Genomic DNA, 23,210 nt, shown 5'->3' on the forward strand with positions numbered 1-23,210 from the left:
TTGTTTACATTTTGTGACCCTCTTGATCATCATTGTTCTATTAATTTTATTATTGTTGTTGTCAAAGGTTTGCTTCCCTGCCACTAAAACACAGTTGTCCATATCTGGCAGTTTTTAGAACCCCATTTGCCATTCTGTTGCCTAATATAGACAGTAAACACTTGTACAGTTTAAAATTGAAATGTATTTATAGGAAGTTGAGTTGGAAGGATCTTTACCCCCTTTGAGTAATACAGCCACCACAGCTTTCTTCCAAAGTGATGGTGGTCCCCTCCCCCCTTTTTGAAATAATGTTAAAACCTTCCAGATCTTTATCACTTTCTTCCCTTCTGACGTTCAGATTTCCACAAGAATGCCATCTGCTCCTGGAGACTTCCCCCTTTGATTGATCTCAATCCCAATCAATCCCAATTGTTATATCATCTCTTCCTGTCTTGAAGATTAATTGTTGAACACCATTTTCTTCCAACCTTGGCATAATTATGTCTTCCATAAATATTTCTATTTCTCTCATTTCTTGGCTTCTGTGTTTCTCTGCTTTATCCAAATGTTCATGCAATTTCTAAAATATCTCTTAATATCTCTGTAGGATCCCTGATTATTTTTTTTCTTGTCATAAGCTCCCTCAGTGTAGTGACAACCCTTTTCTGGTTTCTGTTGTTCAGGTCATTGTGCTAAAACGTTTTCTTCGCAGGTGTTATCAGAAATGGTTGCTTAGCAGCAACCTTTCTAAATTCATGCATATTGTCCTAGTGCTTCCTTATTTTCCTTTTAGCACTCTGCAGTTCCCTTTTTTCTGCAGTACTTCAACCTTTGATAATCCCTCTAAATAATTCATATTATTTCCCATTTCACTCTCTCTTTTATTTCTGCCTTATTTTTAAACTCTATTTTCATTTAATACCACTCAGTAGCAATCACTTCTGAAGAAATGTATATCTTCCCTGATGCCTGTGGAATCATTTCTACTTACCATTGCTTAAATTCCTGTATATTTTCGTAAGTAAGTAGGAAAGCACTAGTGTCTCATTTTACTTCATTACCCTGCATCTTTAGTTTAGTTTTTATTGCTGCATGATCTGAAATAGTTATTGGATCAGTATCAACGCTTTCAGTTAAATACACATGCTACTGTGAAACATAATATTTGAAGTAGTTAACTTCATTTGGGCATCAACCTATGGGTCTTCGGATCCATATCGGATCCGAGCCGGCAGTTTCCAACAGCAGAGATCCGAGCTCCAAGCTCCTCCCCCTACCCATAATCCCATGCCAACCCTACCTGATCCCAGATCTAGTTTGCCGCGGTTGAAGCCAGCAGCTTGATCCTTGAGTTCCAGGCGTTAGTCGAGAATTGAGAGAGAATTTTGACCCTTTTTCTTACCTTTTCTGTAAACAACAGAGTGGTGTGTGTGTGTGTGTGTGTGTGTGTGTGTGTGTGTGTGTGTGTGTGTGTGTGTGTGTGTGTGTGTGTGTGTGTGTATTTAGCGTTCCCTTGTAGTTTTCTCTTTAATTTTAATTTTAGCTTATCCCCCCCATCGTGAGGGCGTGTGTCTGTGTGTGGTTGGGGCCTAGTGTGTGTGTGTTCTCCTTTCCTGTGATGTCTGAGGCCCCAAAGACATTTTTTTCTAAATGTACCGAGTGTGGCCATAAGCTATCCCCAGTGGATGGCCACACTTGGTGCGTGTGTTGTGCCTTGGGGTTGAACACCTCTCCTCTGGATGCGTTATTTGCGCGGCGTTCAACCCCAGGGCACTTAAGGACCGGAGGTCGAAGTTGATTCTGGCGGGACTCCTGCCCCCGGACTTGGCTCCGACCTCCGGTCCCCCCGTGGAGCCTGTCGCAGCTGCGGCAGTACCCATGACTGCTTCCCTTCCCCTGGCCCGGGACTCAACTTCACACCTTGGGCCAGGAGGATAGGGAAGCCAGAAAAGAGAAGCGAAGAGAGAAGCAGCATAAGTGGCGAGCCGAGGCCTCTACATCGGCCCTGCCAGCTAAGCGGGCTTCTCCCTCCAAGACCTCCAAGCCTTCTCCTTCCCGGCTCCAGTCACCTTGCTTCTCACCGGGACCCGAGGAGGAGGAGGCCCGATCTTCCTCGAGGTCATAGAGGCGGCACTCTCGTCTCGCCTCGGTGGCCTCCTCTAGGTCTACTAGAAGCCTAACAGACACAGATTTGGACCGGGTGATGAGAAGATTCCTCCAGGCCCAACTGCAGATGGGAGTGCTCTTGCCTCCCCCCCCCCCTTCCAGGGGGGAGCTCGATCCCTTTTTTTCGCCCCGATCGCTCCTTCTCCAACCCGCTTCCCAGGTTTGGAGTCCTCGGAGCCGAGCGGTGTTGGAGCCGGGAGTGTGTCGGCGCCGATAGCATCGGGTACTTTGGCGCCGACAGTGCCCTCGAGTCTGTCTGGTCCGTTTTCGGTGGATCTGAGCTCTCTGAGCCGAGAGCAGAGCTTCGGATCCGAGGGTGTCAGTCTGCCTTCAGCTCCGTCCAGGTCGGAGCATACTGGCCCGTCGGATCCGATAGCGTCGGCTCCGGCCCCGATCCGCTCATCAGATCCGAGGGAGGATTTGCTCTCGGATCCCAGAGAGAGCAGTTCTTCTTTGGCTTTCGACGTGGTGGAGCGGGCTCAGTCGAGGGATTGCAGGCCCCTGGCCACAGCTACGGCTCCGCCTCACACTCCCTCTCAGTTGGCTTCGGCTTCCATCACCCGGTCCCAGGGACAGCCTGCTCTAACGTCCCAGGTAGTTCCCTTGTTGGGACATGAGCCTGGTAAGGCCTCCTTGGACAGCCCCCCCCCCCCCCGAGGGGGTCCCACACAAGCGCAAGTGCAAAAGGAGGCACTTGGACTCCCCTGAGTCCTTAACCGAGGACACAGATTTGGAGGAAGGGGAAGGCTCCCCAAGATCACCCCCCTGAAGATGTCTCCGAAGGAGACATCATGGAGATGCTCAGGATAAGAGGAGGGTGGTCCAGCCCAAAGCCTACATCGGACGAATCTGTGTTCCTGGAGGCGTTTGAAGCAAGCCCGTCTACCTCTTGGGTGTCCCCTCCGGCCGACCCCCTGGTAGACCTGATTACTACCAGGGCATGGAAGGAGACGGACACTGTGGAGCCCGTCCCGAAGAGACCTGATAGGATCCTTAGTCCCCCCTCCGACAGAGTGCACTGGAGTAAAGGATCCCCGGTAGATGCCATGTTGGTGGCAGCAGCCACCAAGAGGAAACTGGCCTTCCTAGCAAGGAGTCTCAGGCAATGGGCCGCCTTGGAAAGCGAGTCTTCAGTTCAGCTACCTTCTCTGTAAGGTCACTGAACTACATGGCACATGTCATACGGCTCCAGCGAGACCTTATCAAAGAGTACGCTAGGTCGCCCCCGGAGTCCATGTCAGCGGAGGACAAGCAGGTGTACTCTGCCCGAATGGCCACTCTTCGGTCGATTTCCAATACCTCTATGCGGCTACTATCCCATGCTATGGAGGGAGCCGCTAGAGCTAGCGGAGCGGGCATCGTCATGAGGCGTCCAGCATGGCTCCGACACTGTGATTTCGTGGAACCTTTTAAGGCGACTTTCACTAATGCCCCATTCGATGGTTCTGCCCTCTTTAGCAAAACCATACGCGAAACATTAGTCCAGAGCGAGAAGGACGGGAAGACGTTGTCTGCCGTCAGAGTCTGCTTCTCTGCTCCCCAGAGGTCCTTCTCCAAGAACCAAAAGGGACATAAGAAGATGTGGTTCCGGAAGTCGCAACAGTCCCGTGATGCTCCGGACACCCAGTCCTTCCAAGGCAGAGGAAGACAGGGTGGATGCCGCCCCAGGGGCAGAGGGGGGTCCGAGGAGTTTTGGGTCCAGAGAATCATTCTCTGATCGGCCCACGCAGCAACCCTGAGGGCTTACCCAACTGCTCCACTTTGGCGGCAGTCGGGGGGGGGGGCGCTTTTCGAGGCACCTGGCAGCTTGGGAGTCTGTCACGACAGATCGCTGGGTGCTTCGTATCATATCCAGAGGTTACCAAATTCCGTTTCTTCATCCCCCTTGCAATCTCAGATTCCTCCCCGATGTCCCCCCCTGATCAGAGGGAGGCCGCGGCTGCTGAAGTCCAGCAGCTGCTAGAAAAAAAGAGCCATTCAGCACGTCCCCCCAGACCAGTCTGGATCGGGCTTTTACTCCAGGTTCTTCTTGTTGCCAAAAAAGACGGGGGACTTGAGGCCAATCCTCGATCTACCCCTCTTGAACCTGTCAGTAACCAAGGAAAAGTTCCGGATGGTCACACTTCAATCCATTCTCCCCCTCTTGCAAGAGAACGACTGGATGTGCTCTATAGACCTCAAGGATGCGTACTACCACATCTTGATGGACAGCCGGTCCAGGAGGTTCCTTCGCTTCCGGCTTTGAGCCAGTCATTACCAATTCAGGAACCCTTCCCTTTGGTCTCACCACAGCACCCAGGGTATTTACCAAGGTTTTGTCAGTGATAGCGGCCCACCTGAGACTCCAGGGAATTCAGGTCTTCCCCTACCTGGACGACTGGCTCCTGACTGCCCCCACAAGGCATCTACTCTGCGCGGCCAGGGACTCTTTTCTCTGTCTAGCTCCCCAGCTGGGGATCACAGTCAATGTAGGAAAATCTTCCCTTCTGCTGACACAAATCATAGACTTCATCGGGGCCAGATTGGATACAAGCCGGCTCCTAGCCCTCTTGACTTCAGACCGGCTTCAAACTCTAAGACTCCATGTGCGGGCCATCCTTCAATCCCCAGCCCCTTCAGCAGCGTTGGTCCCGAGGGCCCTAGGATCGATGGCAGCTGCCATCAACCTGCTGCCCATGGCGCGTTTGAACATGAGGGTCCTGCAGTGGACCCTCCAAGTCCAATGGTCCTTCCTGCATTATCCTCTAAACCATCCCATTCGCCTCAGCAGGGTTTGCAGGAAGGCCCTTTTGTGGTGGCTCCAGTCCCCGGATCTCCTCAAAGGTCGGCCCTTTGCTATGCCCCATCCCCTAACCACGGTGACCACGGACGCCTCTCTCCTTGGATGGGGGGGCATTGTCTAGGCAGGACAGTCCAAGGCACGTGGAACCACACGGAGACCTCGCTGCATAACAGTGTTCTAGAGATGAGGGCGGTGCTGTTGGCGTTGCAAGCACTCCAGAGCCTTCTTCCCGTTGGGACTATTGCAGTCCAGACGGACAACATGTCGGTAGTCTGGTATATCAACAAACAAGGGGGAACCAGGTCCTATCCACTTTGCTGAGAGGCCATGAGAGTGTGGGAATGGGTGATCTCCACCAACCACTTTCTCATAGCGACGAACATTCTGGGACAGTCCAACATCCTTGCAGACAGACTGAGTCGCACGATTCTATCACCGTACAAGTGGTCTCTGAATCCCGAAGTAGCGAAACAAATATTCTCCAAATGGGGTCAACCTTGTTGCGATCTTTTCGCTTCTCCCACAAACACAAAGTGCAATGACTACTTCGCTCTAATCCCCCCACCTGGGGAATCCCCCTCGAGACACTCTTGTACATGCTTGGCCGCCGGGTCTCCTCTATGCTTACCCTCCTCTTCCTCTAATGCTGAAGTTCTTACAGAAAGCCAGACAGCTGGGGAGCAGAATAATCCTCATTGCCCCATTCTGGCCTCGTCAGGCTTGGTTTCCTTATCTACGGTCTCATCTAGTGAATCCTCCCTGGATTCTGGATCCCATACCGGATCTGATCTCGCACGCATTAGACCTTACTACCCCAAATCTGGACAATCTGAAGCTCATGGCTTGGTTGCTCCAGTTCCACTTCTAGCTAGGACTCCCGGTATCTCTTCCTTGGTCAAAGCTATCTTGGTGGCGGCCCACAAGCCGTCTACTAGAAGGCTTTATGATAGCAAATGGAAACGGTTTTCTATTTGGGTGGAGCAACAAAACGTAGACCCCTTTACGGCTCCGTTACCTGCGGTGTTGGACTTTTTCTCAGCACTTTTTGACCAAGGAGCCAGCTCTTCCATGGTCAGAGTTCAGCTGGCAGCAATTTCGCATTATCACGTGGGGAGTGACCTAGGCAGTTTGATCTCTACCAGATTGTGTAAGGCCTTTTTGAAGGGTACCTTCCTACTGAGACCCCCAGTGAAGGATGTAGTCTCTCCTTGGGATTTTGACAGCTCCTCCCTTTGAGCCTGCAGCTTCAGTGGATCTTAAACTATTATCCTGGAAAACAGCATTTCTCATCGCTATCACTTCGGCAAGAAGGGTCTCTGAGCTACAAGCCCTTTCCGCCAAGCCACCGTATTTGACCTTTCACAATGATAGGGTATCCCTCAGGACCAATCCCTCTTTTCTTCCTAAGATTGCTTCCGAATCAAATATCAATCAGACTATTAATTCACCTGTCTTTTTTCCCAATTACCAAAACAAAGGCAAATACAAGTTGCACTCATTGGATGTTCATAGACAGCTACGTTTCTATTTACACAGAACAGCTGGTCATAGGCAGTCAGACCAGCTGTTTATTTCCTTTGCTAAATCTAATTTTGGAAAATCAGTTTCAAAAGTCACACTGTCCAGGTGGATTTCACAGTGTATTCTACTAGCATATGAAAGTTCAGGCCGGCCCGCACACCAGGGAGTTCACGCCCATTCTACTAGGTCAATTTCCACATCTGCTGCATTTCATTCTAGAGTCTCATTGGATGAAATTTGTTAGGACCTCCGAAGATTTAGGTAGCTGGGGACTCTGTCCCATAGGTTGATGCCCAAATGAAGTTAACTACTTCAGATTAAGAAGTTATGTACTCACCATAACATTCCATCTGAGTAGATAAACTTCATTTGGCAGCAACCGTCCCCCCTCCTTCCCCCTGACCTTCGGATGTTTATATTACTATGTTGTCTTCTGATTGTATCGAGGTCAAACCATAGGCTGGCTATTTGGTGCAGGTTTTGCATTGGGCAAGCTCGATCTGAGGTCAGGTAGGGTTGGCAGGGGATTGTGGGTAGGGGGAGGAGCTTGGAGCTTGGATCGCTTCTGTTGGAAACTGCCAGCTCGGATCCAATATGGATCCGAAGACCCATAGGTTGCTGCCAAATGAAGTTTATCTACTCAGATGGAACGTTATGGTGAGTACATAACGCCTTATTCTATTCAGACTAGTCTGGTTATTGTTTGAGGTCCTTCTACTAAATATTCTCATATTTGTTTTCAGAAATGTACATTCTTCTGTATATTTCTCTTCTGGGTCTCACTATTACAAATCAAGTTCCACTCCCCACCCATAAGTAATACTCCCAATTAAAAACTGATTATTTCTCCCAACGTTTTCATAAAATCCATAATATATATTTTTGGTGAGATATAAATAATATGCCAGCATAATCCTCCACCTTTGCCAATAGCCCCTTATTACCCAAAATCTGCCATTAATGGGGTCCCTTTAGCACTCAGTATTACTCCCCATTTTCTTTGTCCATAATAGTCTGCTGAGTGTCCATCATGAAATATTTTGTCAAATTCGCTTTCTTTCTCATCTGTATCCAAATGTATCTCATGCAACATTGCTGTTTGCATGCTACATTTCTTAAAATAGTTCAATACCCTTTGCTGTTTTTTATACCTGTAAGTTTACTGACACTCCATGGTAATATCAACAGAGTAGCCATTAGGATAGAAAGCTATTGCTCCCACCTCTTATGCATAACTGTTCTTTTCAGTGTGCATTTCCATTTGCTGGTTTACATGCAGACATTAATGGTTGGCATTCTGATCTTTTATGCAGTTGCTTCTTATCTCCATTTTAAACCTGTGTCACACTTTTTAAGACTTTTCACTTCAAAGAAAACATTCAGACAAAAATCTAAATAAATGTTCACAACCCTCCCACCTCCTTTTAACTTAAAAGAAACACAGACAACTATGTACATTTTCAATAAATAATGTTTATCCCCTCCAGATAGGAACAGTTGCCTCAAATTGATGGCTCTACCCACAGTCATTACTTAATCTAAAATTAAGGTTAACCATGCTAATATACACGTTACAGCCTGTTTTCCAAGTTACACTGATTGCTGTCTGTTCTCTTCTAATCACAATCCCACCCCAATTTGAAAAACTGCTCGCATGCTTTCAGTAAGCTTGAGCTTTTTGCATTAAGATAAAGTACACTGGCTACCTTTAAATAAAGTAAATTGGGCACTATTCTATTAAATGCATTACTGTATCAAGACTGCTAAGGGGGCTGCTACTACTTATTCACTTCCCACAGTTTCAGACTTTATTTTCACTGGACTTCTTGCCACTGTTACCTGTCTCTCTCAACAAAGAGTACTCCAACCTCTTTAAATTAACTGCTTGTACCTGCAGATAGCTCAAATGAAAGTAAAGGCAGTCAGCAGTGAGAAAAACAAAACAGTTAGCAACTTTGTAGTTGCATGAAAGAATCTTTGTAAATTTCACTGAGAACACAGTGGTGCAAACTTCCTCAGGTCAGCACTATCCACCTACAGACTTGTTGTCTTCCCCTGAGTGCATTTACTAATGGAAACAAGGTATTAACTTTGCAGATGTTTAGGTCTGATTATTGTTGTGCTCATTTATTACTACAGTGATGTGTATCTATCTTATGTGTTGCATAATCTGCTCTCTAATTTTAAAATGTATATGTTGTTATACTACACTGATGAATTTCGTTTCAACTGTGGGTTTGATTTGTATCTAAATTATTATATGTAAGAATGCTGGCATGATTGCTCAGAAAGGTTATACATTTGTATTTCTCTTGTCAGCTGCAGTGTGGAATGTGAATGTTGCTTGTGTGTGAACTGTTGGTTAGTTATTTTTGTGCCTTACTATTGCCAATCTTTGCCTGGGTTGTGACTGAAAAAGGTCCTTGGACCAAAACACCTACCCATTTATCTAGTATAAATTAAATAAGTAAATAAATGCTACTGTATGTGTTATAATTGCAAAGTCAATGAACTGATGATGCAGCCCCCAGGTATGTCAGTTTCAAAATAAATCTGAATTAGAGAGAATAAACTGAATAGGTGACTCACCATGGAATATCTTTTTGTAGATCAGCTAATATGGTAAGCATATATATGTTCTATTTTAAACAGGCATTTAGCCAGGATATTTTTGGAATTGCATGGTAGTCCCTCCTGCCCAAATGTAGCCTCCACCACTGCCCCAGTCCCTCCCCAGGCAATGCATGTTTCTGGACAGCATACTGTATAAAAATACTCCTGCTGCTGCCACAGATTGCTGCCATGATTTTGTCAAGTGTGAAGTGACTGACTGACAGAGAGAGAGAGACTTGGCTGCATGGCACAGTTTATTGGTTTAGATACATTGAGGTTTGCGATCACTGACTTCAGAGTACCTTGCTTGGTCACTGACAGGGTTTACTTTTTGGCAGTCAATAGGCTAGAGTATTACCATTAAAAAAAAAAAATATATATATATATATATATATATATATATATATATATATATATATGTGTGTATATATATATATATATATATATGTGTGTGTGAGACCTGACAGAAATCTGTTCACTAGGGCAGGTATCATTCTCTCAGTATGTAAAGCAATAGTCATCTTCCCTGTAAGGGCTGACATTGTTTCACAAAATAGTTTTAGAACTTGTTAATGATGCTGTTTGAATTTTGGGACTAGAGCAGAGAGGCATTAAAACAACTAATTAAACTGCTGTGAACATTCTGAGATAATTAATGTTAATGGTATTTGACAGCTTGCATAATGTGATTAATTATTTTACTTGTTTCTACTCATTGTCCTTCTGAATTTTGATAATGGAGATCAGCTTCCAGAAAGAACTGCTTTGACTGGAGGGCTGTTCATAAGTTCATAGGTAGGTACTAGGCTATTAGCCCTAGGGCATATATAAGCCTAGCCAAATAGGTACACTGGCTTTCGCCACCCAAGAAAATTATTTTCCTGTGCCCCTGTCGGGCAGAGCCACAGAAGTGTTCCCTGGGGTGAATTTCCTATTTCCCATCCAATATACATTCATTTCGTTCAGTTGAATACAGCTAGATCTTAGCCGGCCAAAGCTCAGGTTTTAAGCAGAAAATATTCCATGTACCACTTAAATAGGCAGTAACAGAATATCAATGAATGAGACTACCCCCAACTGCAATTACTGTCTATGCAGGAAGTCTAACGGGCAGTAAAATCTAGCAAGCACTAACTGAAAAAACAGTCAAAACTTCCAGTTCGGTTAATATTCAATGCAACACAAATAAATCAATTAAAATGCTGTATTTGAAAAAAGTGCAGATAAAAGGTACATAAATTCTCTTATACTTCCAGTTGAATACAGCTAGATCTTAGCCGGCCAAAGCTCACGTTGTTTGTCATAGTAATCTTCCAGTCAAATGAATGAATCAGTGAACTTTTCTACTTAACAGGGATGGCACATTATTTAAATAAATAGCTGTCAAATGGTACATCTTGATGTACATTGTGTATACCTGGCTATGCCCATATTGCTGTACAGTGCCATACCTTCCAATACAACTAATAATATACATAGACAATTTTAAAGGTATTGTCTTAACTACTGAAAATCTATTTTTTTGTGCTTAAGGGTGCCAAGACATTCATTGGATGACAGTACATCTGAAAGTAAAAGGATTACAAAAGTAAAAGACACAGTTTACTTCTGTGATCACATGTATCCTAAATACAACTAACAATTTAACCAAATAAAACACAAAACTAAATGTTAGGGGGGTTATACTCGCACATTCACTTAATTCATAGTCAAACAGTCATGCATACAGTGTCACACTCACTATCCAGAAAATCTGTTAATCCTGCAGTCGCTAAAGAGTACATTCGCTCGTTTGCGACACAAGCTGTGCACTCAGTAACATGATGTGAAACCATATGTGAGTAAATATCATTACACATAACCCATACACGCACACACAGAGACACACACACACACACACACACGCAGTTTTAAGAGTTTAAGAAACATTCTTAAGTCCGTATGAAATACTTTTCTATTTTTGCTAAGTTGTGTGATTTTATTTTACATTATTCTGAAATATAATTATAGTAGACTTATTTTTCCTTTGCTGTATCCTTTGCCATTTTATTGACATATAGGATGTAAACACTGCATTCATTTATTTATTTTTCTCTCTGTTAAATCTTTACACTGTGTATTTTTTTACTTTTTAGTGGCTCTGAAGCTCTTCTGTACCACTTAAGTGAGCTAAAAGGCATGGCCCTATGGCGACAGAAGTATGAACCTCTTGGATTAGAAGTCACCCTAATTGAAGGTATTTTATAATTTAGCAAAATTTTTTCTTCATTGTAAAAAATATTCTGCATTATACAAACTAACACATTGTAATTATTTTAAATTGATAGATTCAGTTAATGCTGTGGGTTCCTTCATTCTGAAATCCAACGAGCTGCTGCAGTAAGTATTAGTTTAATTGTATTGTTTGGGAGAAGTGACAGGAGAGCAGAATGTACAATGGTACAATGTGCTTAAGAATAAAATAGTAGGCTAAGTACCATTAGGTTGTGTGTAGGGGGACTTATGGGACCAGATTCCAAAAAAACTAAGTGACCTCTTACACTGAGAGCAAATCTTTTGGAATCTGGCCCCTGGTGTAGGTCTACTTATAGATGGGCTTTACACCAAAGTATGTCAGTAACAATGAGAGTAAGTCTCTCGGAATCTGGCCCATGATGCACTATTAATGCACCCATGGCACCGCAGCAGAGAAGACTGGAATCAGGGGGGCACTGCAGGACAGTTAGGAGTACAGTTGTCTTCTATGACATCATGCTATACCACATGCAGGAAGTACAAGGAAAGAGAAAATTACAGTAGTCACTTGGTTACCAAGGGAGTGGTGCTACAAGCAGGGTTATGGGGTATTAAATGATTATGGAAGTATAATTGTTGTAGACTTTTACATTTCTTGCTCTCTATGTTTAATAACAGTGTTTTCGTTTTTTAGTGCAGTGTGTTACTTTTATATGTGAAGTTCTTTTCCTTTGAATATTAAAAAAAAAATCTGTTAAGAAAGAAAACAAAGCTTGTGTCTCATTTGGTGAGTCATAGGAACTAGAAAAGGTTGATTGCCTGTGAATTCTGAGAGTAACTGGTGACTAGCATTTTTTTAAGTAGAAAATTAAATAATCCAAAGTCATCTTCAGACGTTTGGCTTGACCTACCTGTGTCACTTAATAGATTGCTCTCACAGAAAAGCACATTTCTTTCTATGCATTGATCATGTTGTTTTCTTGTTTGATTGCAGTATGTTATTTTATTACAGTGTTTTATTTGCTAAATCCATCCTTAAAACTAAAACAGAACATGCTTTGAAAGACTGTCATAACTAAGAACTCTATTAGACACTCTCATTCTGCACTTAGAAAATTGGATAAGGAGAGAGCTACAGTATCCTGCTTCTGTAAAGCTGTGTTAAAGCCATTAAGCATGTCCATGGTTCTCATGATTCTGATTTTGTACATTTCCATGTTGGAGTCAGTGATACTGGACAGTGCCATCCTTCTGTGATGCAGAAGGATTTGGCTGACATTGTGGATCCCATTACCCAGGCTGGTAAATCCTTCACAAAGATTAGCACTTATGCATAGGTTCATCGGTAGGTACTAGGCTATTGGCCCTAGGGCCTTATATAAGCCTAGCCAAAAAGGTACCCTGGCTTTCGCCACCCAAGAAAATTTATTTTCCTGTGCCCCTGTCGAGCAGAGCCACAGAGGTGATCCCCGGGGTGAATTTCCTATTTCCCATCCAATATAGGTTCATATGCCCCAAATAGCAAAGTAAGCTGCCTTGTATCTTACCTTGCCTTTGAGGAAATCTGAGTGTGTGTGCTGTCAAAGAAACATGATTTAAAAATCTGTTCTGCTTTCTTTAAATTCCTGGTAGCAACTCTTTTCTACTTGGTTTGGCCTATTGATGAAGGAGATGGTGTATCAATTTTCAAGAGTCAGCCTTTTAGAAACAAATTATAGGCATGAAATGCTCCACACCCAGGTCATAATAGACAACATTGACCACAATTTTATAACATAACCACAACTTTTTCTTTTAATAACCTTATTACCTTTCCAGTAATGGAAAGTAGTTTTGCACTCTGTGACCTTAATTATCCCTCCATTGACTGAGAAATTTGTCCTTCAGCCAATAATGAGAGAGAAGAAATGCTAGACTTCTTAATTATTAAACAAGCTCTAACAGATGGTAAAAACACCAACAAAGAATAGAAATACACTGGATATAATCCTGACAATACATCATTGCTAGCTGTGCTAAGCTAAATATTGCCATAAATCCCTTGTTTGCACTAACTGCAGTGTTGCAGTGATGTCATTCTATTCTCATTTTGTAGTATACTAAACTATTGGAGTTTCCTCTCTTGCTACCCAAACTTCGGCCAGTATACAAAAGCTTCTAGTCATTGCAGGCTACGTGGCATGTCTGACATTGACTAAGGAAATGTGGGCCATAAAAGTGACGTCTACACGTACCAGACCTCTGAACTTCTGTGCTGCCAGTCGAATGTCAGCTGTTCTTGCCTTACTGGCCGTTGGATCAAATTTTCCAAGAAAAGTACCCCATTGGGGACATTTTGTTCTTTGGGTCACTGCATGTCTGTGTAGGTTCATGCCATCCAGAAATGGAAAGTGTAGGGCCACTTTGCCTTTTTTGCTTAGGCCCTACACACGACCATAAGTCCTGCTCCATCTGACAGGCCTTCGTTCTGAAAACCCTACACAGCTGTCTGCAAGCGTTGAACATTTATATTGAGAATCAGTGCCTCAAGTGCTTAGCTGTAGGTAGGGTCCTCCTGTGAGAAGGATTCTGACTGCATTGTTGTAGATGAAGAGGAGAAAGAGAGACAGAAAGTATGGGACTATAGATCAGATGTCCTCCCCACTTTCCTTTGACGTAGATAATAGAATCTACGACCTTTGACTCACTATCAGGAGACATATAATTTGGAGATACTCTCTTGCTCTCACTCTCTCTCACTCTCTTTCTCTCTCTTGCAAGAGAATTTCCAAGAGAGCTATAGAACTTCTAGGAGTAGGACCTCCTAAACCAGTAGCTATTCTTCCTGCCCAGAGCATTCTCCTGGATGTGTTTGATGCTACCTCCTTGGAGCCAAGCCCCTGCCTTTGAAGCTAAACTGCTTTTATAGGGTCAGGAACTTTCTCTTGTACACCCAGGTGCAGTTTCACTCTAATCTGCTGGCGGAGCTAGACTGGTTTCAGGGTGCAAAACCCTCCCCCTAATAATAGTGAAAGTAGGCTGCTTGGCAGATATGCAAAGATGTATGCTTCTCCCACCTTCTATTTCGGGGCACTAACCTGCCAGACCCACATAAGGTTGTGGGTGGAGTGCAGGATGAAACCAGCAAGATGTTTGAACCAAGTGCAGACTCGCACCAGCTATAGAAGTATGGCTTGAAATGTGGATCTGATGCTGTGGAGGTAGCATCCAGGACTGCATCTAGGTTTTCTGTTTTAGAAGGCACTCCTGACTAAGGAGTCGGTCCTTGTCCAAGGATATGAATACACAACTCCTGAATGCTCCATTGGACTTGAGAGCTGCTGTTGTTACCCCTGGCATACAGTGTGATCAAAAACTGGAGGATAATGGAAAGACCATGGGATCTGTCAGACACATGTTCCATCATCCACTCCCAAGTGTAAGCAGAATGCTCCATCTAAGCAATGACCTTTTTACTGCAGGCATGGCAAGAATAAACAAGCCAAAGGAAAGAAGACTGGATTAAAAAAAGGTGACATCCAAAGGATAGCAGGAGCCAGGGAGTTCTCAGGGCTCTACCACCAACAGGGAGCAATTGTGACAATATCCCCACCCCGAACATTACCATGTTTCAGTCTCCTAACCTCCACCCCCACCAAACATCAGAGTAAGAGGCTGGCTGGCCTCCTTTTTCCAACAGTGGTGCTGGGCTTGAATAGTCTCCAGAGGCTGCAAGCTTCAACTTCTAACAATATCAAAAGATGAGATGCCCCCCCCCCCCATCCAGTGGACCAGGAACCATCTAGTGGGGCAAATTCTAGTAGAGAGTCTGGCTCTAAGTACCATAGTGAAGGTACCCCGAACAAGATAAGAAAGGGATTTTACTCATAGGTTGGTACTAGGCTATTAGCCCTAGGGCCTATGCAAGTCTAGCCTTAACAATTCCCTGGCTATTTCTTCCCACACTCTTTACTTCCCTGGACCTCTGTCTAGCAGGGCGACTGACGTGATCCTGGGGGTGAATTTCCTTTCTCCCATCCAATCATCAAGGTTCCTTTTGAAGAAGGCCAAAGAGGCGCTCTGCTTAACATGTTTGGGCAGTCTGTTCCAGATTCTGGGGAGTCTCTGGGTCAGGAACCTATCCCTCCAGCATGATGTCTTTCAAGGATGCATCTGCAGTCATCACATATGGGTTGTCCTGCCTCAGGCAGCCCTTCGGTCGGCCGGATTCCAAAGTCTGGGTCCGGCATCGGCTGATGTCGCCCTTTCCCCGACGTCAGAGCGCCTGGGGTATAAAAGCGTCAGCCGACGCCATCTTCCTCAGTCTTTCTTGCCGCGTGGTGCCCAAAGCAGAAGCAGTTCACAAGTGCCAGTCGGCCAGCTCCTGTAATTCAGCTACCGAAGACTTCAAAAGCTAAGTACCCCGTTGGGGACTCTTTCTTGCCTCAGCAGATGTCAGATAAAGTTAATAATTGCTTAACTTGTGGGAAACAAATACCTCATAAGGATTTCCACTCTTACTGCCTCCCCTGCCTAGGCCTAGACCACGAAGTCTCAGCCTGTTCAGCCTGTGCTTCCTTCAACCGACGCACTCTTAGACGTCGGGCGGAGTTTGCAGAGGAATTTTTTGGGGCTAGTTTTTCATACAATATGCCGTCGGAGACTCCGACTTCACATTTAACAAAGAAATGGAAGGACAAGGACCGACACACACGGGCCGCGGTTTCGGCTGAAACCACGGCCAGGCCTACCGCGAGTGTCCCGGTCTCGGCTGAAACCGAGTCCTTAGTACTTCCGACCCCCGAAACCGCTCAACCGACAACCTCGGCCCTGGAGGCCCCTGCTGAGTCGGTTATTGAATTTCCTTCAGAAACTGGTGTCTTGGAAACTTCCGACACCATTCCTCTAGACAAAACTACACCAGCACGTGGTGCAGCTAGGCCTCCTGCATCCATGTCCATAAAGGCTTTCACCAGGGCTAAAGCTGCTAAACATACAAAAGCTATGCCTCCCAGGGTTATTCCTCAGGGACCCTCTACAAGTTCACAGTTTCTAACTTTAGCAGAGGAACTTATTTCCTTAATTAGGGGCTCTCAACCCCATCTGGACAGGGGCTCTCAACCCCCTCTAGACAAAAGGCCCAGGGTTGAGCCATCTGATCCCCACTCCTCAGAGGAGGCCTCTGATGGCTTTGCTCTCTCGGACTACCAGGAGGAGGCTTTTTCGGCCTACGAGGATTCTGATGCAGAGGAATCAATCCCCTTGGCCTCCCCCCCTGAAGAACTATCCTTCGGGGAGACCCTTCACACTATGAGAGAGCATTTCAAATGGCAGGGCCAGGAATTTTCTGATTCCAGGAAAAGATTAAGAACTTTTCTGCATTTACCTCAGCATAGACCTTTGGCTATTCCTCCTGTTTTGACTGTCATTGATGATGTGTTCTCTGAGTCTAGCATAACCCCTGACACTCTTCCTCCGGCCCCTGCCAAACCCGATAGGTACTACAGGGTCCTGGACTCGCATCTTTTTCTTTACAAGGCCCACTCTGCTGATCCAGAAACTATTTCCCAGGGCCCTAAAGGGGTTGCAGCTGCCACTACTAAAAATCCTCTCCCCTCTGAAAGGGAGTCCAGGGCTTTAGAGAGATGGGGTAAAAAAGTGTATACTTCTGCTACTCTTTCTATGAGGGCATTAAATTGTCAATTTCATATGATACAGTACCAAGAGTATTTGTTAGATGAATTGCATAAGAAACTGTCTTCACCTGAACCCCTAGATCGCAAATCACTTCAGGATCTGGTACATAACTCCCAGCAGGTTAGCAACCATTTCTTACAGTGTGGTTATGATGCATTGGAAGCTTCATGTAGGTCAGCTATGACAGGTGCAGTCATACGTAGGCATGCTTGGCTGAAGGAACAATCTCTGCCAGACCATGTTAAAGCTAAGCTTCTGGATGCTCCACTGGAAAAGCAAAAGTTATTTGGCTCCACTGCTCAGGAGGTCTTAAAGAAATTTGAGGAAAAGGCAAAATCTGTACAAACAGTCAAAGATTTTCTACAAGTTCAACCACCAAGATTCAGCAGAAATTGGCCTACCAAGAATTGGTCCTTTCCGGACACAGAAAGATTTCAGAGAGGCAAGAACCGGCGTGCCAGAGGTAGAGGGCAAGCTAGAGGCTCCTACAGAGGACGTCAATGGCAGCCTCCCAACCAGAGAGGTAGTGCAGGACCTACAACTGCTGCACAAGGACAGACTCAATGACTTTGCTTTGACTCCGCCAACCAGGGCTCAATTAGAAGCACCTTTGGGCGGAAAGCTTTCCTTATTCTCAGAAAATTGGCACAGTATTACAAGAGACAAATGGACACTGCAAATAATAGACAAAGGATACAGGTTCCATTTTCACACATTGCCAAAAAGAAAAGGCATGCCAGACCTGCCACCAAATCAAAGGGCAGAGGCTTTGAAACAAATCTCCAACTTAATGCAAATGAAAGCTATAGAAAAGGTTCCTCTTTCAGAACAAGGCCAAGGATTTTACTCCAGACTATTCCTTGTTCCAAGAAAAGAAAATCAATGGAGGCCTATTCTCTACTTGTCCACACTGAATACTTATCTCATTGTGCCAAAATTCAAAATGCTGACTCTACAGCAACTCCTTCCCATGCTGGGCAAGGGTTCTTGGCTGGTGACTCTAGACCTCAAGGAGGCATACCTGCATGTCCCTATCAGACAAAGTTGCAGAAGACACCTCAGATTTCTTGCAGGTTCAGAGCATTATCAATTCTCAGCATTGCCCTTTGGCTTATCTACTGCGCCCAGAGTATTCACGAAATGCCTGGCATCAGTAATTGCACACTGCAGACTTCAGGGGATTCAAAGATACCCATATCTGGACGACTGCCTTATACAAGCGGACAGCCAACAAACTTTGGTAAAGGACTTGAACTATGCCATCCGCCTACTGCAGGCCTTGGGATATACAGTCAACATTCACAAATCAAGACTTGTTCCATCCCAAAGAATAACTTTTCTGGGTGCGGATCTAGACACAACCACCCAAATGACTTTTCTCACAGAAGAAAAACAAAGACAACTACCGGATTACTTCAAGAATCTGACAAGACAAACTCAGCTGACTGCAAGGAAAATCCTGCAGGCCCTGGGTTACATGGCATCTTGCATTCTTCTGATTCCACAAGCAAGGCTGCATATGCAGAAACTACAATGGTACCTAAGGAGTTTATGGACTCAGCACAGTCACAGCTTAGAAACTTTGATCCCACTCATTCCATGCCTCCAAAAGGAATTTCTGTGGTGGGCTCAAGCAAGCCAGTCAAACAGGGTCTGCCCTTCAGCAAACCAATAGCCAGCCAAACCATTACAACGGACGCTTCAGACCACGGTTGGGGAGCACACATGGAGGGCAGATGTATTCAAGGACTATGGTCACAAAAGGAGCTACGATGCACATAAACCAAAAGGAAATGCGGTGGCCTTCTGCAGGACTCAAGGGATTCAAATTTTCCCTTATCTAGACTATCTTCTCATCGAGGCAGACTGCACAGAATCCTTGCAATGCCATCTACAAACAGTAATATCACTTCTGCAAGCACTGGGCTTCAAGATAAATTACCCCAAGTCCAACTTGACCACAGAACAACACTGGGAAGCTAAAAGTTTTAAAACATGTAAAAAATATTTTCATGCAGCCAGAAAGAAAGGTTGAAGGAAGCTTTTAGTGTTTTTAAGATTTTTTTGTTCCTGTTAATGTTCTGTGGTGACTGCTGAGCATGCATTGTTAATTCACTAGAGTGAGACTGTTGCTTAATGGTGGTGAAGGGTACTTAACAAAGCTTAGGGTACTTAACAAAGCTTGTTAAGCACCTTCCTGATGACCCTGACTCAGTACAGCCTTCTGTGTTAGGAGGTTGACTTTCCAAATGACATGTAAGGGTCCTCCTGTGAGATGGATTCTGACTGCATTGTTGTAGATGAAGAGGAGAAAGAGAGACAGAAAGTATGGGACTATAGATCAGATGTCCTCCCCACTTTCCTTTGACGTAGATAATAGAATCTACGACCTTTGACTCACTATCAGGAGACATATAATTTGTAGATACTCTCTTGCTGTCACTCTCTCACTCTCTTTCTCTCTCATGCAAGAGAATTTCCAAGAGAGCTATAGAACTTCTAGGAGTAGGACCTCCTAAACCAGTAGCTATTCTTCCTGCCCAGAGCATTCTCCTGGGTGTGTTTGATGCTACCTCCTTGGAGCCAAGCCCCTGCCTTTGAAGCTAAACTGCTTTTATAGGGTCAGGAACATTCTCTTGTACACCCAGGTGCAGTTTCACTCTAATCTGCTGGCGGAGCTAGACTGGTTTCAGGGTGCAAAACCCTCCTCCCTAATAATAGTGAAAGTAGGCTGCTTGGCAGATATGCAAAGATGTATGCTTCTGCCACCTTCTATTTCAGGGCACTAACCTGCCAGTCCCATATAAGGTTGTGGGTGGAGTGCAGGATGAAACCAGCAAGATGTTTGAACCAAGTGCAGACTCACACCAGCTATAGAAGTATGGCTTGAAATGTGGATCTGATGCTGTGGAGGTAGCATCCAGGACTGCATCTAGGTTTTCTGTTTTAGAAGGCACTCCTGACTACGGAGTCGGTCCTTGTCCAAGGATATGAATACACAACTCCTGAATGCTCTATTGGACTTGAGAGCTGCTGTTGTTACCCCTGGCATACAGTGTGATCAAAAACTGGAGGATAATGGAAAGACCATGGGATCTGTCAGACACATGTTCCATCATCCACTCCCAAGTGTAAGCAGAATGCTCCATCTAAGCAATGACCTTTTTACTGCAGGCATGGCAAGAATAAACAAGCCAAAGGAAAGAAGAATAGATTAAAAAAGGTGACATCCAAAGGATAGAAGGAGCCAGGGAGTTCTCAGGGCTCTACCACCAACAGGGAGCAATTGTGACAATATCCCCACCCCGAACATTACCATGTTTCAGTCTCCTAACCTCCACCCCCACCAAACATCAGAGTAAGAGGCTGGCTGGCCTCCTTTTTCCAACAGTGGTGCTGGGCTTGACTAGTCTCCAGAGGCTGCAAGCTTCAACTTCTAACAATATCAAAAGATGAGATGCCCCCCCCATCCAGTGGACCAGGAACCATCTAGTGGGGCAAATTCTAGTAGAGATTCTGGCTCTAAGTATCATAGTGAAGGTACCCTGAACAAGATAAGAAAGGGATTTTACTCATAGGTTGGTACTAGGCTATTAGCCCTAGGGCCTATACAAGCCTAGCCTTAACAATTCCCTGGCTATTTCTTCCCACACTGTTTACTTCCCTGGATCTCTGTCTAGCAGGGCGACTGACATGATCCTGGGGGTGAATTTCCTTTCCCCTATCCAATCATCAATGTTCCTTTTGAAGAGGGCCAAAGAGGCGCTCTGCTTAACATGTTTGGGCGGTCTGTTCCAGATTCTGGGGAGTCTCTGGGTCAGGAACCTATCCCTCCAGCATGTTTTGTTTATTGTGATGACAAGATTTGGATCCCTGGAGCGTGTGGCTCTGAGGGATTGGGATTTCTTTAAGTGTAGCATGTCCAACAGCTCTAGGTTTGACATGGCCTTGTATGTTAAGCAGAGATCGCCTCGGAGTAGACGATATGCGACAGCTGGAGTTTTTTAAGGCGGGCAGCATAGGGCATCTGCTTTAGGCTTGTGATTCTTTTAGTGAGGTATTTCTGCGGCCTTTCCAGTTGTTGCATATGTCTTGAGAGGTACATACCAAATGGGGCTTTGTATTCTATAATGGGTCTAATGAGGGATGAGTACAGTGGGACAATGACCTCCTTTTTTCTGGATGAAAAGCCCTTAGCGATGAGGTGTGCCACATAGAAGGATTTCCTGACTGTTGTGGCGATGTGGTTATTGAAGGTGAGACCACTGTCCACCTGTGTCCCTAAGTCTCTTATCACACTTTCGGTGTTTAGTGTACTGCCACCTATGTAATAATTCACGGGTACATGTTTTTTCCCAAAGGGGATAACTATGCATTTCTTGGCATTGAGCTTGAGCCCATGGCCCTGGCACCAAGCATCTGTTTCTGTAAGGCCCTTTTGTAGAGTATCCACATTATTTGGGGATTCAGTAATGGCTCCCAGTTTGCAGTCATCTGCGAACTTTGTTAGCCAGAGTCCCTTAGTGTTGGCCTGTACATCAGAGAAGTAGATGCCAAACAAGAGAGGTCCCAGGACTGAACTCTGAGGTACTCCACTTGTCTGGAGCTGGATTTGGAGTCAGCTACTTTTACAGTGAGGGTTCTGTCAGTAAGCAACCCATCGAGTGACATAGAGGTTAATGCCCAGCTTAGTAAGTTTATGTATGATTCCAGAGTGGGAGATGGTGTCAAAGGCCTTGGCGAAGTCCAGATAGGCTGTGTGGACTGCCTTACCCTCATCCACAGCTCTGGAGACTGATTCAAAGAAGTCAATAAGGTTCAGGAGACAAGATCGGCCCTTCACGAACCCAAACTGGGTGGGGTCCAGTGTTGTAAGGTTGCCAATGTCTTTGTTTATAAGTTCCATGATAATATGTTCCATGGCCTTGCAGATCAGGCTCGTCAGACTGACGGGGGGGTAGTTACCGGGATCCAAGGTGGATCCCCCCTTGTGGAGTGGGATAACTGTAGCTGTACGCCACTCAGTGGGCACGAAGCCTGAGCTGAGGGTGTGATTAAACATGACACTTACGTGAGGTGCCAGTTCATTTTGTAGTTCATGTAGTACACAGCCCGGGATGTCATCTGGTCCCATGGATGCTGTATTCTTAGCTTTGGAGAGTGCGTTTTTTTACCTGTGTAGCCATTATTACCAGAATTTGGCAATCTTCCAGCATTGAGATGGGCCGTTTAGGGGGTGAGGGGGGTGAAGTTGGCACTGAATCGATCTGCCAGGATATTGGCAATATCCTTGGGATCAGTATATTTAATGCCAATCTGTTGTAGCTCAGAGCAGATCTGAGCATTGCCATTTAGATTCTTGACATAGTTGTAGAATGCCTTGTGGTTGTCTTTGGAATCTTTGGCAATTTTATTTTCGTAACTATCTTTGGAGGATTTTATAAGGGATCTCAGCTTCTTACTGAGGATGGTAAGGGAGTTTTTTGCATGCTGGGATTTTCTTCTTTTCTACAACAGTTTTTTTCCTTTTGTTGTAAAGTTTGTTTATGGCAGGGGACCACCAGATTGGCTTCCTTTTTTTGGAGGACAGCATCTTAGTTCTATTTGGGATGGCACGATTCATGCATGAGTGGATGTGCTCGTACAGTGCCTTAGTGTAGGACTCAGTTCCCATCTGCATGGGTGTCATAAAGTTTGTAACTTCTGACTTGAGTAGCATGAAGTTGGCCTTGGAGATTTTCTTTATGGAGGTTTCCTTACTGGGGGATGGGGGTGGGATGTGGATGTTAAGGGTGATTAGTTATGGTCTGACCTGACCAACGAGGGGGGTGGCCATAGGTGTGGAGCATCGATTTCCCATGTTGGTAATGACCAGGTCTAGGATATTGGAGCCCCTGGTGGGACTATGGATTAGCTGATCCAGGGCATTGGAATTTATGAATTCCAAGAACCGTTGGGCAAAGGTGTTGGTGAACTAGTAGTTTTCCCAGTTAATGACAGGGTAGTAGAAATCACCTAGAATTAGGGTGTTTTGTTGTATCTTAATATTTTCCAGTATGTTTAGAAAGGTGTTGTGAGAATCTTGGGGCATGGTGGGGGATCTGTAGCAAGCTACAATTTGGATTGCAGTCTTACCTAGTGTTAGTTGCACCTGGAGAATTTCAGACGCATTGTGTTGGACAACTAACCTGGTGGTGTGAATATCCTTGGTGAGTATGGACACTCCTCCACCTTT

At 45.0% G+C, this 23,210-nt stretch overlaps 1 protein-coding gene across 1 annotated transcript in view; it reads left to right on the forward strand.

The window, feature by feature from the left end:
- Positions 1-23,210, forward strand: part of ANAPC4 (anaphase promoting complex subunit 4) — a 1,069,940-nt gene that overhangs the window by 515,734 nt on the left and 530,996 nt on the right. Inside the window, exons 14-15 of the mRNA XM_044062163.1 lie at positions 11,200-11,300; positions 11,392-11,443. Of these exons, the coding sequence (XP_043918098.1) occupies positions 11,200-11,300; positions 11,392-11,443 (153 nt within the window). The remainder of the gene's footprint in view (positions 1-11,199; positions 11,301-11,391; positions 11,444-23,210) is intronic.

Source organism: Protopterus annectens, chromosome 2.part1 (genome assembly GCF_019279795.1).
Source record: "Protopterus annectens isolate FY-2018-M chromosome 2.part1, PAN1.0, whole genome shotgun sequence".
Classification (NCBI taxonomy): Eukaryota; Metazoa; Chordata; order Ceratodontiformes; family Protopteridae; genus Protopterus; species Protopterus annectens.